The sequence below is a fragment of the Theropithecus gelada genome, chromosome 5 (genome assembly GCF_003255815.1).
Source record: "Theropithecus gelada isolate Dixy chromosome 5, Tgel_1.0, whole genome shotgun sequence".
Classification (NCBI taxonomy): domain Eukaryota; kingdom Metazoa; phylum Chordata; class Mammalia; order Primates; family Cercopithecidae; genus Theropithecus; species Theropithecus gelada.
In genome coordinates, this window is record NC_037672.1 from 6,234,146 (window position 1) to 6,249,202 (window position 15,057).

A 15,057-nucleotide genomic window follows, 5' to 3' on the forward strand; every position below is an offset into this window, starting at 1 on the left:
AGAAAACCTTGACCGTCTTCCATTTTCTGCTTCCCGTGCCTAGCATGCCTCTCCAGCTCTTCCTGACCCTGGAAGCTGTGCTCCTCTTTCAAGGACAAGCTCACCAGTTACTTGCTCTGAAAAGCTTTCCTAGACCTCCCCCTCAGTGTTCTCCTGGGACACACCATCTTTATTAGCGCTTGGGACACATGGCTGTCTTTTGATTTCTACCAACTAGGTTCCCCAGAAAGTGGACTCTTTCATCTAGATGAAAACTAGATGCACGTTTTTTGGGAATTAACACTTGTGGAAGAGAAGGAACGAAAGGTTGGGAGTGGGGAGGAGGTGGGCTGTGTGATGCAATCCCAACAAAAGCCTCAGCAGACCCCACGAGCTCAGAAGCTCAAAGTTGTCCCAAATTGCGGTAAGAGAAATAGCGACCTGAGATTTCCAGCCCATTAGTCACTAGATGTAGGCTACCCAGAAAAAGGGCATGACTTAGGCTAAAGCAGCTCTCCTCTGAAAAGGCACTTCCCAGAGGGCTAACTAGCTGAGGGGTGTTTGTCAGCAACACTAGCAGCTGGGGGAGAAAGGCTTCATTCTGGAAGAAGGGTGGGTTATCACATCCACTCTATGTCATCCCTCACCCTGCAACTGCAATCGCTATATTCCCAGTGCAAGGCCTGGAAAACAACGTTCCAATTGGAAAGACTGAAGGTGCTTTGGCTCTCTGAAGGCAGAAGCCTGGACCACAGGATTACATATGGTTTCTTCCCACACTAAGAACCAAGTGTGTTTTTTCCTCACCCAGTTCCCAACAGCACACAGAGATAAAGCTTCCCTTTGATTAGAGGCTAAGAGCCTCAGAAACTGTTAAGTTGTTCACTCTCCATTTGACCGTGAGAACAATCTGGGAGACAGCAGATTTCATTCTTAAAGGAGTAACATTTCTCAATAACCTTTTAGGTCTTTCGGTCTTTTCACGCAAATGAATACTTTTATTAACATGGTAAGTTTTGTTTGTTTGTTTTTAACACGGTAGGGTTTTGACCTCAAATATTTGTTAGGTCTGCTACTCAAATGAACTGATAGCTGGACAACGTATGAACCTTGAAGATGCCTCTTCCAGTCCAGTTTAGGGTCCAATGCAGACAATTCCATACTCTCATCCCCGAGCCCCTCAAGGGCCTCTGCAAAACTTTCATTTTATGCCAAGTCCCCTAAAACGCATCAGGGTATTACATCAACTTGTACAGAATATCAAGATCTTATCTTCTATTTTAGGTTCCATGTCAAGTAAAGCTGAGTTAGGTTGTCCAAACAAACTCACTGGACAGGTTACATAAGATAGTGTACCACATAAAATTTAAACTTTGAACAAAATACATCTCTCCTCCTTTGGTCTCACACAGAAATTAAGTCTCCAATCACAGGCAATACTATCCATTCTCCAGCTCTTCTCCAGATTCACGAGTCCCAGCCAGGTCGGCCCATCCGCACTCCCCGTTGAAGTCTGGTCCTTTCTTCAGTAGTTGCTGCACGGAGTCGTCTTCCAGAATTAATGCAGCTCCTTCAGCACCTCCAGAGCTGGAGAACTCCAACTGTGAGTCTCATGTGTCACACACAGACCCAAAGTTCCAGGGAGCTATCAGGTCACACAAGAAAGAGCAAAGCACCTCAAAACTTTAGAAATAACCACCAAAGCCCGGGAACAAATGTGACTGCTGCAAGAGCTTACAATCTAGGCCCTAATTCCTGTATGTGAGAGCATTTTCAAACAAAATCACTTTCCAAACAAAAACACGTAACAATCGAAACTCATATTGAGGTCATCAACCACAGACCATAGCAGAAAACGTAGTGTTAAGTGAGACAGAGCAATAGACAGAGGAAAAAAGAGAAAACAAAAGGCTCTCTGGTTTCGGTTTCTCCAGGGTGTCAGCCAATCTCCACCAGTTGACCAGAATCCATTGGCTGTAAACCTAAAGCACAATGAGAAGAAATTCATCATCGAGAGACTAATCCCGGGCACAACGACCCCCAAACCCTCACGACCACCACCGTGCAGGACGCCGCCTCTTCTGGCCACCACCTGACTCCCTCCAGTCTCTAGCAACGTTGACTTGTCCAACGCCTTCCCCGAAAATCCTCTATTTCCACCCCCGCTTGCTGGATGGCCCGGGACCTTGTCCCTTTCTGTTTCCGTGGCGACTCTGAGATTTATGATCCTTCCACTGAACACGCATCACGCCCAAACCCGGCCACTCTGATTATCCCACGGCGCCACCGTCAAAACACAAAACGCGAAGACGGGGCCCAGATCCGCCCTGACCCGAGCACGCCTTTATTCTCCCGCCCCACCCCCGATCCCGGTGCATCTTGATGAAATCGTCGCTCTCCAGGAGCAGCCAAGCTGGGGCCGCTCCTCTGCCCGGCGCGGGTGCCCGACTTACCGCCGACCGCGCTCACGACGACTCGCTCTTCTCTATCCGCCGGACCAGCTCCACCAGCATCTCTGCCATCTTCGCGATCTCCTTGGCCTTCTCCTCGGCCTTCTCGCACCTCTTGGCCGCCCGGCCCTCGGCCGCGTCGCCCGGGTTCTGGAGGTGGTTGAGCGCGCTCTCCTCCGAGGCCTCCACCTGCGTTTTGATCTGGATGAGCATATTGTCCATCTCCCACAGCTTGCTCCGGTTCCGCAGGTACGCCCGCCCGTGCTCGCGCGTCAGCGACGCGATGTCCTCGCGCATCTCGTTGATGACCGGGAGCAGAAACTGCTCGAAATCCTCCTCGGGCTCCAGCACCTCCACTTCCTCCGGTTCCGCCAGCTCGACGATGTCCAGGGGCCGCATCTCTTCCCACTGCCTCGGAACCGCAGTAGCGATGTCTGTTGGAGAGAGAAAACCGACACTCGCTATGCTTAGCAACAGAGAGCCCGAATATTCCTGAAAACTTTTACCCTTTTTCAACTTTTCTCCTCAGAGAAGCCACGGAGAAGCAACTTACGCGTAGAGTAACGGCGAACAAAATGGAGTCCCAGCCGTCAACCAGCGCTCTGCGCGTTGCGGCCCCTTTCACGACACAGCCGGGCCTCTTTACGGTCAGGGGGGCGAGCTGCGGGCGCGCGCACGCCTAGAAAGAGAGGCGCCGGGGGCACCGTCGCGGCCGCACGGATGCGCACGCAGGCACGCGCGGGCACAAGCCCACACGCTCTAGCTCGTTCCCGCCTTCACCTTACCACCGTGCGTCACCATTTTTCTACTGTGTGTTTGGAGGGTGACTTCTTCTGGGTGTTTCCCTCCTAGAGGGCTTCTCGGGCACGCGAGTTTACTTTTTTTTTTTTTTTTTTTTGAGACGGAGTCTGGCTCTGTCGCCCAGGCTGGAGTGCAGTGGCGCGGTCTCGGCTCACTGCAAGCTCCGCCTCCTGCGTTCACACCATTCTCCTGCCTCAGCCTCCGGATTACAGGCGCCCGCCACCACACCGGACTAATTTTTTGTATTTTTGGTAGAGACGGGGTTTCACCGGCGAGTTTACATTTTAAAAAAAGACCTCCCACACTTCCCGGGCGCGGTGGCTCACGCCTGTAATCTCAGCACGTTGCGAGGCCGAGGTGGGTGGATGGCTTGAGGTTGGGAATTCGAGACCAGCCTGGCCAACATGGGGAGACCCCGTCTCTACCAAAAATACAAAAATTAGCTGGGCGTGGTGTTGCTCGCCTGTAATCCCAGCTGCTTGGGAGGCTGAGACAATCGTTTGAAAACGGGAGTCGGAGGTTGCAGTGAGCCCAGATCGCGCCACTGCTCTCCAGCCTGTGCATCAGTGAGACACCGTTGCAAAATAAATAAAATATAAATGAAAATTTAAAAGGGCCTTCCACACTAGAAGAGGAGGATCCTTCGTGATAATGCAGCGACCCCAGCTGGACGCTTAAAGCCCCTTCCTCTCACGCAGGGGGACCTGAGCCCCCTCAGCCATTTTATTTACTTATTATTATTTGAAAAGGTTTTTTTTGTTTTTTTTTTTTTGAGGCAGAGTCTCACTCTGTCACCCAGGCTGGAGTCCAGTGGTGGGATCATGGCTCACTGCAGCCTTGAACTCCTGGCCTCAAGTGATCCTTCCACTTCGGGCCTCCCAAAGTGCAGGGATTACAGGAATGAGCCGTGCGCCCGGCCCTCACTGCCTTTTTAAAGAGTTTTCCTTCTTCCTTGGATGATAGTCAGAAGGGTCTGGGTGTCTTTTCACCAAACCGGCCTCCCCACACCCCAAGGTGGAGCCTGGCTGCTCCGTCCTGAGGCCCCAGCAGACCCATGTTCAGTGCGTGGTGCAGGGCGCTGTCCACCGCCTCTGAGCCCTTCCACTGGATCCTGGGCTCTTTGGGGTCTTAGCTCTGTGGCCCTAATACCCTAACGCCCTGGGCAGAGCTTGGCGCATATTGGTAAACTTGCCTTAACATCCACTCAACACAGAATGAGGAGAGAGATGTTAATTTCCTAGCTTGTTGTCCCATTCCCAAACAGCAATAAACTTTTCAGAAATCCAGCTTGCATAAATCCCATGGATTTGGCTTTCATTTTCCAGTTAAAGGGACACATCACAGTTTTGACTATAGCAGAATTAAGGATTCAGAGAAACGAAAGTGTATGTTTTGTTTAGACTTTTCTCAGGTTCTTAATATTTTGGTTGATCTTGTAAAAACTCAACTTTTGGGTTTACTTGTGTGAAAGGAAAATAAATCTCGGGACCCCAAAATCACTAAGCCAAAGGGGAAAGTCAAGCTGGGAACTGCGTCAGGCAAACCTGCCTCCTGTTCTATTCCTAAAAAAGATAGCTACTAAGATTAAAAAGCTACATACCTCCCTCACAAGGAAATTCCTTGTGGACAACTGGCAGAACTCAAAGCCACCCCTCTGGTCACTGAGATAGATGCATCTCTGACTGCCTCCTTTGGAAAGGCCAATCAGAAACTCAAAAGAATGCAACCGTTTGTCTCTTATCGACCTATGACCCGGAAGTCCCCTCCCTGCTTCGAGTTGTCCCACCTTTCTAGACGGAACCAATGTATACCTTACATATATTGATCGACGTCTCATATCGCCCTAAAATGTATAAAACCAAGCTGTGCCCGACCACCTTGGGCACATGTCTTCAGGACCTCCTGAGGCTGCATCACGGACACACATCCTTAACTTTGGCCAAAATAACTTTCTTAATTGACTGATGCCTGTCTTAGATATTTGGGGTTCACACTTGATATATCAGAGACAGCTAGCTCATACACTTTTTATATGAATAAAAATAAGTGACTCAAACAAAAATGCGATATTACTAAGAACCTATTAGAATAGTCAAAATCCAGAACACCTACAACACCAAATGCTGTTGAGGGCTCGGATCAACAGGAACGTTTTTTGTTTTTGTTTGTTTTTGAGATGGAGTCTCAGCTCTGTCACCCAGGCTGGAGTGCAGTAGCCTGATCTCCACTCACTGCAAGCTCCGCCCCCTGGGTTGTTGCCATTCTCCTGCCTCAGCCTCCTGAGTAGTTGGGACGACAGGCACCCGCCACCATGCCCAGCTAATTTTTTTTGTATTTTTAGTACAGACGGGGTTTCACCGTGTTCGCCAGGATGGTCTCAATCTCCTGACCTCGTGATCCGCCCGCCTTGGCCTCCCAAAGTGCTGGGATTACAGGCGTGAGCCACTGCGCCCGGCCTCAACAGGAACTTTTATTCCTTGCTTGTGGGAATGCAAAATTATGCTGCCATTTTGGAAGACAGTTTGGTAGTTTCTTACAAAACTAAACCATATTCTTACAATAGAATCCAGCAATCACATTCCTTGGTATTTATCCAAATGAGTTGGAAACTTAGGCTGACACAAAAATCTGCAGGGGGATGTTTCTACCAGCTTTCATTGTAGTTGACAAAACTTGGAAGCAATCTAGATGTCCTTACATAGGTGAATGGATACAAAAACTGTGGTACATCCAGACAGTGGAATATTAATTAGCATTAAAAAGAAATGTGTTATCAAGCCATGAAAAGACATGGAGGAAACTTAAATGCATATTACTTAAGTGAAAGAAGTCAATTTGAAAAGACTCCATATTGTATAGTTCCACCTGTATGACATTCTAGGAAAGGTAAAACTTTGGAGATGATAAAAAGATCAGTAGTCAGGTGGATTGGGAGGGATGAATGGCGGAGGGCTCAACACTTTTAGTGCAGTGGTGAAACTACTCTGTATAATACCGTAACGGTAGACACATGTCATTATACATTCATCCAAACCCATAGAATGTACAGCACCGAGAGTGAGCCCTTATGTAAGCTAAGGACTTTAGGTGATTATGATGCATTAATATGGATGCATCAGTTGCAACAAACTCACCACTGTGTGGGAGATGTTGATGGGAAGGGGGAGGGTACGCAGGTTGGGGGACAGATGTTGTATGGGAGCCCTCTATACTTTCTGCTGTGAACCAAAAACTGCTTTAAAGTTTATTTAAATGGGAGGAAATAAACCCACCAAAAAAACAAATGAACTCATCCACAAGTTGAAAAACAGCGTTTCTTCCCTGGGATGAGGTTAAATTGGGCCCCACTCCTCCAGGTGTTCTTGTGCAGGGCAGAAATGCCAGGTGCACAACATGCATTTGGGGGCTGATCACTAGCGTTTCTTTGTTTTCTCTTTTATTTATTTCTTTTGAATTTTTTCTTTTTCTTTTTCTTTTTTTGAAACGGAGTTTCACTTAGTCGCCCAGGCTGGAGTGCAGTGGAGTGATCTCGGCTCACTGCAGCCTCTGCCTCCGGGGTTCAAGCAGTTCTTCTGCTTCAGCCTCCTGTGGCTGGGATTACAGGCGCCCACCACCATGCCCAGCTAATTTTTGTATTTTTAGTAGAGATGGGGTTTTGTCATGTTGGCCTGGCTGGTTTTGAACTCCTGACCTCAAGCAATCCGCTCGCCTCGGCCTCCCAAAGCGTTGGGATTACAGGAGTGAGCCACTGTGCCCAACCTCTTTTATTAATTTCTGTTCTTATCTTTATTATCTCCTTTCTACTTTCTTTGATTTATTCTGTGCTGTTTTTAAAATTTCCTAGGTGAAACTCAACTCATTAATGGTTTCTTTTTTTCTAACGTAGCATTTAAGATCTTAAATTCCCATCAAGCATGACTTTAGCTGCATCACACAACTTTTGATACTGGTATTTTCATTATTTAGTTCTAAGTGTACTTTTATTCCAATTATAATTTTTTGATCCATAAGTTATTAGAACTGTGTTTTGGCCAGGCGCAGTGGTTCATGCCCGTAATCTCAGCACTTTGGGAGGCCAAGGCAGGCAGATCACAGGAGTTTGAGGCCAGCTTGTCCAACATGGCAAAACTCCGTCTCTACTAAAAATACAAAAATTAGCCAGGCATGGTGATGGGCACCTGTAATCCCAGCTACTTGGGAGGCTGAGGCAGGAGAATCGCTTGAACCCAACAGGCGGAGGTTGCAGTGAGCCAAGCAACAAGAGTGAAACTCTGTCTCAAAAAAACAAAACAAAACAAAAACCAAAAAAAAAAAAAAACCCCAAACTGTGTTTTAAAAATTTCAACCACATTAGAGCTGTTTATGCTTTTCTATTACTGATCTCTAACTTAATTGTATTCTGTTTAGAGATGGAGTTCAGTTTGATAGTGAGTCTCTGAAATTTGTAAACATTTCGGCCTGGGCAATTGCAGCACACTCTGTGCGTGTGTTTGAGAAGAGGGAGCATTCTGTAAGGCTGGGACCAGGACTTTATGCACGTCCACCAACTCCCACCTCCAATGTTGCAATAGCTTCCTGTTTTTGCCTCATTCATCTATAGCATAATCTCTACGTAGATTCCATTCCTTTGGTGCATTGCAGAGTTTGTCTGGATTCATTTTTCTTTCTCTTGGCTAAATTATTTATAAATTTAGAAATTCTTCAGAAATTGTTGAAGTCAAAGATGCAGTTTTGCAAACCAGTTTGACTATGGGCAGCCCCAGGGCTTCATTAGCTGTAGCCTGAGAACAAACACAGGTGCAAACAAAACCAGGGTATTTCAGCTGGTAAATGCTGCCATGAGGCAGAACTTGCTTTTCCCCAGGCTGGAAACTGGATAACAGTTTTTCCTGGACCAAATGAGGAAAGGCAGGGCCACATGGGGGAAGAATTGGAACTCCCAGTCCTATGGCTCAGCTGTAAATACTGAAGAGTGGCGCAGAGAAAGGATTGTTTTGTTCCCTCTTGGGAGGGGACATGATGATGAGGGCACAATGTGAGAGGCTTGGGGTGCGGGGAGGCCTTTAATGCTTCCCAGGGACAGCACAACCCCTGGACACCTGGGCAGCCTCTGGGGAAGGACTGGAGCTTCCTGCACACCTGTGGTCCTAGTGAGACGGCAGGAGGCGGGACTCTGGAGACAGGGCTGAGACGTCAGACCAGACTGAGGACTAGCTAAAACAGGGAAGAGGTGGAAGCACCTCTCCAGAATACATGCCCACCAGTGTATCATGTCAGTTTACCATTGCCATGACAACACCCGGACGTTACTGCCGCTTTCCATGGCAACAGCCTTATGACCCAGAAGTTACCACCCTATTTCTAGAAATTTCTGCATAATCTCCCCCTTAATTTGCACATAATTAAAACTGGGTATTGGCTGGGCACCGTGGCTCATATCTGTAATTCCAGCACTTTGGGAGGCTGAGATGAGCGGATTACCTGAGGTCAGGAGTTTGAGACCAGCCTGGCCAACATGGCGAAACCCCATCTCTACTAAAAATACAAAAATTAGCTGGGCGTGATGGCGCGTGCCTGTAATTCCAGCTAGTGGGGAGGCTGAGGCAGGAGAGTCGCTTGAACACAAGAGGTGGAGGTTGCAGTGAGCTGAGATTGTGCCACTGCACTCCAGCCTGGGTGACAGAACAAGTCTGCCTCAAAAAAAAAAAAAAAAAAAAAAAAAAAAAAAAAATGGGTATACATATGACGTGGAACTGCCTCTGAGTTGCTACTCTGGGCCCATTGCCTATAGGACAGCCCTGCTCTGCAAAGGAGTGGTACCTCTGCTGCTGCTGCTGTACTCTGCCACTTCAATAAAAGTTGCTAACACCACCGGCTTGCCCAGAAATTCTTTTCTGGGTAAAGCCAAGAATCCTCCTGGGCTCAGCCCCAATTCTGGGACTCACTTGTCCTGCCTACTAGGGGCACCTGCTCAACATTGCTGGTCCTGGTAGCAGATGCAGAGGCTGAGCTGTGCCACTGCCTGAGATGGGGAGAGCCTAGTGCTATGGACTGAATGTTTGTGTCCCCTGCAAATTATGTTGAAATCCTAACCACTAATGAGATGAAGCCTTTGGGTAGTGATTAGGGGTTAGATTTGGTCATGAGGGTGGGGTACCTATCACAGGATTAGTGCCTTGTAAGAAAAGATGCAAGAGCTCTCACTCTCTACTTTCCGCTATGTGAGTCTACGACAAGAAGACTGTTACTGGCCAGGTCCAGGTCTGTTCTGCCCGTGTGCAGTAAATCAATCACTGTGACATGGGTTCTGCAAAAGAAAAGAGATTTATTCTCAAGGGCACGAGGTGAGGATGTGGGAAAACAGCTCTCAAATTCACTTCTCCGAAAATCAGGCTTAGGGATATTTATGGGTTAGAGAAGTGGGGTGGATTAAGGCTTGGGAAAAGATGATTGGCAGTGGGGAAAAATGAAGTAACAGGTTCATTTTGCACAAGTATAGTCAGGGTTCATGACATTTCATAGGACATATGTACAGAAAATGGTGGTGTTAGCATGATCTGAGGGTGGAGTATTTGGCCCTCTGATGTCCAAAGGCCACCTCTCAGGCACTTGCGCAGGCCCAGTTGAAGAGTTGGTGGTTGCAGCTGGTTTGAACTGGACAGGAGCTGGCCCAAGTTCCTGAAAAATAACTGAAGCAACCATTACCATGGTGACCTGCAAATGTTATCTATAAAGTAGCTAGTGAAGGTCAGGTGCAGTGACTCATGCCTGTAACCCCAGCACTTTGGGGGACCAAGGTGGGAGGTTTGCTTGAGCTCAGGAGTTTGAGGCTTCAGTGAGCCATGGAGTGCATACCACTGCACTCCAGCCTAGGCAACAGAGTGAGATCCTGTTTCTTAAAAAGTAAAATAAAAAATCAAGTAGTCAGTAAAGGTTTAAATTTTAGCATTCAGTGATGCATACTTCAGCTACTGTGACCTTCAGCTTCATAGAAAAAGGGAGAAAAAATAACAAAAAGCAAGTGACCCAAAGCAAGCAGGGTAGGCAGACCTCATCAAATTAACCACTCAGTTTAAAGATGGCCATTTGCAAACCAGGAAGACAGTCCTCACCAGCCTCCAGATCTGCTGGCACCTTGCCCTTGGACCTTCTGGGCTCAAGAACTATCAGAAATAAATGTTTGTTGTCTAAGCCATCTAGTCTGGGGTAATTTGTTATATCAGCTTGAAGAGCCTAATAGCTGGTGTCTGTCCCTAGGGAAGTCATAAGCAGACTGGCTTCCTCTCCTTTGCCCTTTGCTTGCTGTGGGCCCAAAGCGTGTAAACGGCCATTCTTCCTCCACTTTCTGTTTTGCTGCTTCTCCAGAGACTTGAACAGCTTGGCAGAACCAAAGCCTGAAGTTATAAATGGATGGGAAGAGTGGAAATGTACATACGGTCCAAAAATTTTATCTTGCTATGGGAGAAAGAGGAAGGACAGCAGGCAACAAAGCCGTCTTTGTGGTGGTGAAAGATAATCATTATTTTATTTTGTTATTCCAGAAAGGAAATAGAGGCTTATTTATAATTATTATGCCAAAACAATCCAGAACTAAACTACTAGAAAAATTGAAAAGACTAGTAGAATTTTCAAAGTAATGAGGAGAAAAAAGAGAAGAAAGTAGGACTCTGGAAAATTGAAAAGAAAAGGGAAAATGAGGAGAGAAAACAATGAAGTAAAACGAACTATAAATAGAAAAGAGAAGAAATATTTAATAAAATCCAATCATGGCCAGGCATGGTGGCCCACACCTGTAATCCCAGCACTTTGGGAGGCCGAGGTGGGCAAATCACTTGAGGCCAAGAGTTCGAGACCAACCTGGCTAACATAGTGAAACCCCATCTCTACTAAAAATACAAAAAATTAGCTGGGTGTGGTGGCACATGGCTGTAATCCCAACTACTTGGGAGGCTGAGACAGGAGAATTGCTCAAACCCGGGATGCAGAGGTTGCAGTGAGACAAGATCACACCACTGCACTCCAGCCTGGGCAACAGAGTGAAACTCTGTCCCAAAAAATAAAATAAAATAAAATAAAATCCAGTCAGTGAGCACAATAACTTTTCTTAAAAGATAGCAACTGGCAGTTGGGGTTAAAATCTAAAATTAAGGTATGTGTTATATATAAGAAACACACCTATAATGAAGTGGCAAGGAATGTATAAAAATTAAGGGATAAAGCAGAATTTAAGGTTAAAATATGAAACAAAGAAGAGGAGCATTGTGTAATGATAAATATGACTTACAAATAAGTTATATATTTCAGTTATCTAGTGCTGTGTTCATGACACCCCAAATCATTTTTTTTTTTCCTTGAGATAGGGTCTCAGTCTGTTGTCCAGCCTGGAGTGGCATGGCATCATCAACGCTCACTGCAGCCTTGACCTCCCAGGCTCAAGTGATCCTCCCACCTCAGCATCCTGAGCATCTGGGACTGCAGGTGTGCACCATCATGCCTGCCTAATTTTTTATTTTTTCAGAGACAAGTTCTCACCATGTTTCCCAGGCTGGTCTTGAACACCTGGACTCAATCGATCCTCCCACATTAGCCTCCCAAAGTGTTGGAATTACAAGTGTGAGCCACCACACCTGGCCCAAATCTTATGGTACTTACTTAGCACCATAACAATCATTTGTCACAATTCTGTGGGTTAGGAGTTTAGGTAGGGCTCAGCTGGTTGGTTCTTCTGCTTCATATATAGTTTATCACCTAGAGGCACTCACTTTGCTGTGTTGAGCTGCTACCCGTAATGGTTGAAAACTCCAAAAAAGGTCTCACTCACATGTCTAGGGTCTTAACTGGGGTGTTGGAATGGTCAGAGGCATTCTCTTTCATTACCTTAGTGAGAAGGATTCATATGCTCCCTTTGGATGTAAGGAAAGCTGGGGAATGTGGATCCTGTCTGGGAAGCCACTTCTCAGCTAAAACTGTCATTTATATCATGGAGGGGAAGAATGGATGCCAGCAGAAAGCCAACTAGCCCTGCCATGACCAAAAACATCCTCTTATTGTTTAAGCCAGTTTGAGCTACATAAAAAGTCTGGATTATATAAAAAGAGCTGTTAGATATAAGATGTGAATTTGGACTTGTTTTATCTTTTTCCATTTATATATTTCACAATTTTTGTATTTTTCTTTTAAATATTTTAAATATTTTTTGGTGAAAACAACATATATGCAACATTATTTATATTCTCATATATACATGTGCATTTACCATGTATATCACGTATATGAGAGAATATGAGTAGAAACATTATATATATGTGTATATAATACAGTTTCACCTATGAATAATTTTAAAGGAAACTCACATGTTAACAATAAACTAAATCAGGAAATAAAACCATGCCACACCTAGAAATCCAGGAATGTTCCTTCTTAACCCAGATTTCCCTCGCCTCACTGAAGGTAACCCCTTTTGTGACTTCTAGTTTCCCTTCTCTTCCCTTTCCCTTCCCTTCTCTCCCCTCCACTCCCCTCCCTGCCCCTCCCCTCCTTTCCCTTCTCTTCTTTCTTTTTTTTTTTTTTTGAAACAGGGACTTTCTCTGTCACCCAGGCTGGAGTGCAGTGGGATAATCTCAGCTCACTGCAGCCTCAACCTCCTAGGCTCAAGTGATCCTCCTGCCTCAGCCTCCTGAGTAGCTGGAACTACAGGCATGCACCACCACGACCTGTTAGTTGTTTATTTATTTATTTATTTATTTTTTGTAGAGATGGGGTTTTGCCATGTTGCTTAGGCTGGTCTTGAACTCCTGGGTTCAAGTGATCTGCCATCTTAGCCTCCCAAAGTGCTAAAACTACAGGACAGAGTCACTGTACCCAACCTTGGCTAGTCATTTCTTTGCTTTCTTTGTTGTTTTATCTACTAGGAATGCAATCATAAAGAATATGGTATAGTCTTTCCCACTTTTGAACTTTATGTAAATGGAATCATAGTTATTCATTTGTGTATTGCTGCTTTTGCTCAATATAATCTATCTATCATCTATCTAACATCTATCTCTCATCTATCTAACATCTATCATCTATCTATCTAACATCTATCTCTCATCTATCTATCTATCTATCTATCTATCTATCATCTCTGTCTATCTGAGATTCACCTGTGTTGATGCAGGTAAGGATAGTTTACTCATTTTGATTGCTCTATGGCAGTGAGTGTTAAAATTGAGTGTGCATCAGAAAACCCAGGAAACTTGTTAAAACACATGTTCCAGGGTCCATCCCTAGAGTTTCTGATGTATTTGATCTGGGATAAGGCCTGAGAATTTGTGTTTCTAACAACTCCCCAGGTGATGCTGGCATGTGGGAGCCGCACTTTGAGACCTGCTGCTCTGTAGTATTCTCTTGTACAAATAAACCACCCTCTATTTATCCAAGTACTGGTCAGGGGCCTATGAATGGTGCAGTGGCGCATTCTCTCTCGGCTCACTGCAACCTCTGCCTCCTGGATTCAACCGATTCTCTTGCCTCAGCCTCCCGAGTAGCTGGGGCTACAGGTGTGTACCACTACACCCGGCCAATTTTTTTTTTTTTTTTTTTTTTAGTAGAGATGGGGTTTCATCATATTGGCCCAGGCTGGTCTTAAACTCCTGACCTCCCTCAAGTGATCTGCCTGCCTTGGCCTCCCAAAGTGCTGGGAGCCACCGCGCCTGGCCAAACATGATTTTCTAGCTTACACACCTAGAACAGAATTGCTGGGTCCAGAGCATGCGTATCTTTAACTTTAGAAGATAACATGGAATTATTTTCTTAAGTTTGCTTCTTCTGTTTACTCTCATATTAGAAGTCTAAGAGAGTTTTCATGATTGCCCATATTTTTAATCTTTTAAATAGAAAACATGGCAGATGTGAAACAGTATCTTATTGTGGTTTTCATTTGCGCAGACCTGATTACTAAGGAGGTTGACCATCTTTTCACGCATGCATTGACTGCTGGGGTTTCAGCAGGGGCTGTCTGTGTATGATGCAAGGGAGTGTCAGGTTTCTTTTCGTTCTAGGTGAGCAGGCAGTTGTCACAGCACCTCTGCCATGCAACCATTCTTCCCCACCATGAGGCACCCCATCTCTCTCTCTCTCTCTTTTTTTTTGAGACCGTGTTTCACTCTTGTTGCCCAGGCTAGAGTGCAGTGGCGCGATCTCGGTTCATCGCAACCTCCGCCTCCCGGATTCAAGTGATTCTCCTGCCTCAGTCTGAGTAGCTGGGATTACAGGCATGCACCATCACGCCCGGCTAATTTTTCAGTTTTTTTTAGAGATTGGGTTTTACCATGTTGCCCAGGCTGGTCTCCAACTCCTGGGCTCAAGTGATCTGTCCCCCTCAGCCTCCCAAAGTGCTGGCTGCACCAGGCCAACCAGACTATTCTTAGTCTTTTTTTTTTTTTTTGGACAGTCTCGCTCTGTTGCCCAGGCATGGCTCATTGCAGCCTTGACTTTCGGGCTCAGGGGATCCTTCCACCTCAGCCTCCTGAGTAGCTGGGACTACAGGCGTGTGCCACACCCAGTTAATTTTTGTTACTATTTATAGATACGGGGTCTCCCTATTTTGCCCAGGCTGGTCTCAAACTTTTGGGCTTATGTGATCCTCCTGCCTCGACCTCAGCCCAACTATTCTCATCTGGGTGTGTGGAAACCGGCAGCTAGCTGCTTCCAGGATCGCTGGTCAGTGCAGTTCTCTCTTATCTCTGCTGAAAGTCCTCTTTCCCTGAGGCTGTTTTTAATGAATAGTCTGTAAGCTTAAGGAAAGCTGTAATTATACTCAAGCAAACAAAATGTTTCTTTAGTG

General features: G+C 46.0%; 1 protein-coding gene across 4 annotated transcripts; it reads right to left on the reverse strand.

Moving 5' to 3' along the window:
• Nucleotides 1-954: 954 nt before the first annotated feature.
• LOC112624277 (MORF4 family-associated protein 1) lies at nt 955-3,106 on the reverse strand. 4 transcript variants are annotated; one of them, XM_025384784.1, is made up of 3 exons: nt 2,565-3,106; nt 2,433-2,531; nt 955-1,961 (listed from the first exon to the last, which is right to left on the reverse strand). In XM_025384784.1, exons 1-2 carry the CDS (start codon nt 2,826-2,828, stop codon nt 2,445-2,447), a joined length of 351 nt encoding a protein of 116 aa, XP_025240569.1. In that variant the 5' UTR covers nt 2,829-3,106; the 3' UTR covers nt 955-1,961; nt 2,433-2,444. The 4 variants fall into 4 exon arrangements, with proteins under 4 accessions (XP_025240569.1, XP_025240570.1, XP_025240566.1 ...); XM_025384785.1 differs by having other exon boundaries at nt 2,433-2,459; nt 2,532-3,106; XM_025384781.1 differs by having other exon boundaries at nt 2,433-2,863; nt 2,983-3,043.
• Between the last annotated feature and the right edge of the window lie 11,951 nt (nt 3,107-15,057).

Excerpts from the sequence above, each read along its gene's own strand:
- LOC112624277 (XM_025384781.1), bottom strand. The coding sequence starts at position 2,828 with ATGCGGCCCCTGGACATCGTCGAGCTGGCGGAACCGGAGGAAGTGGAG.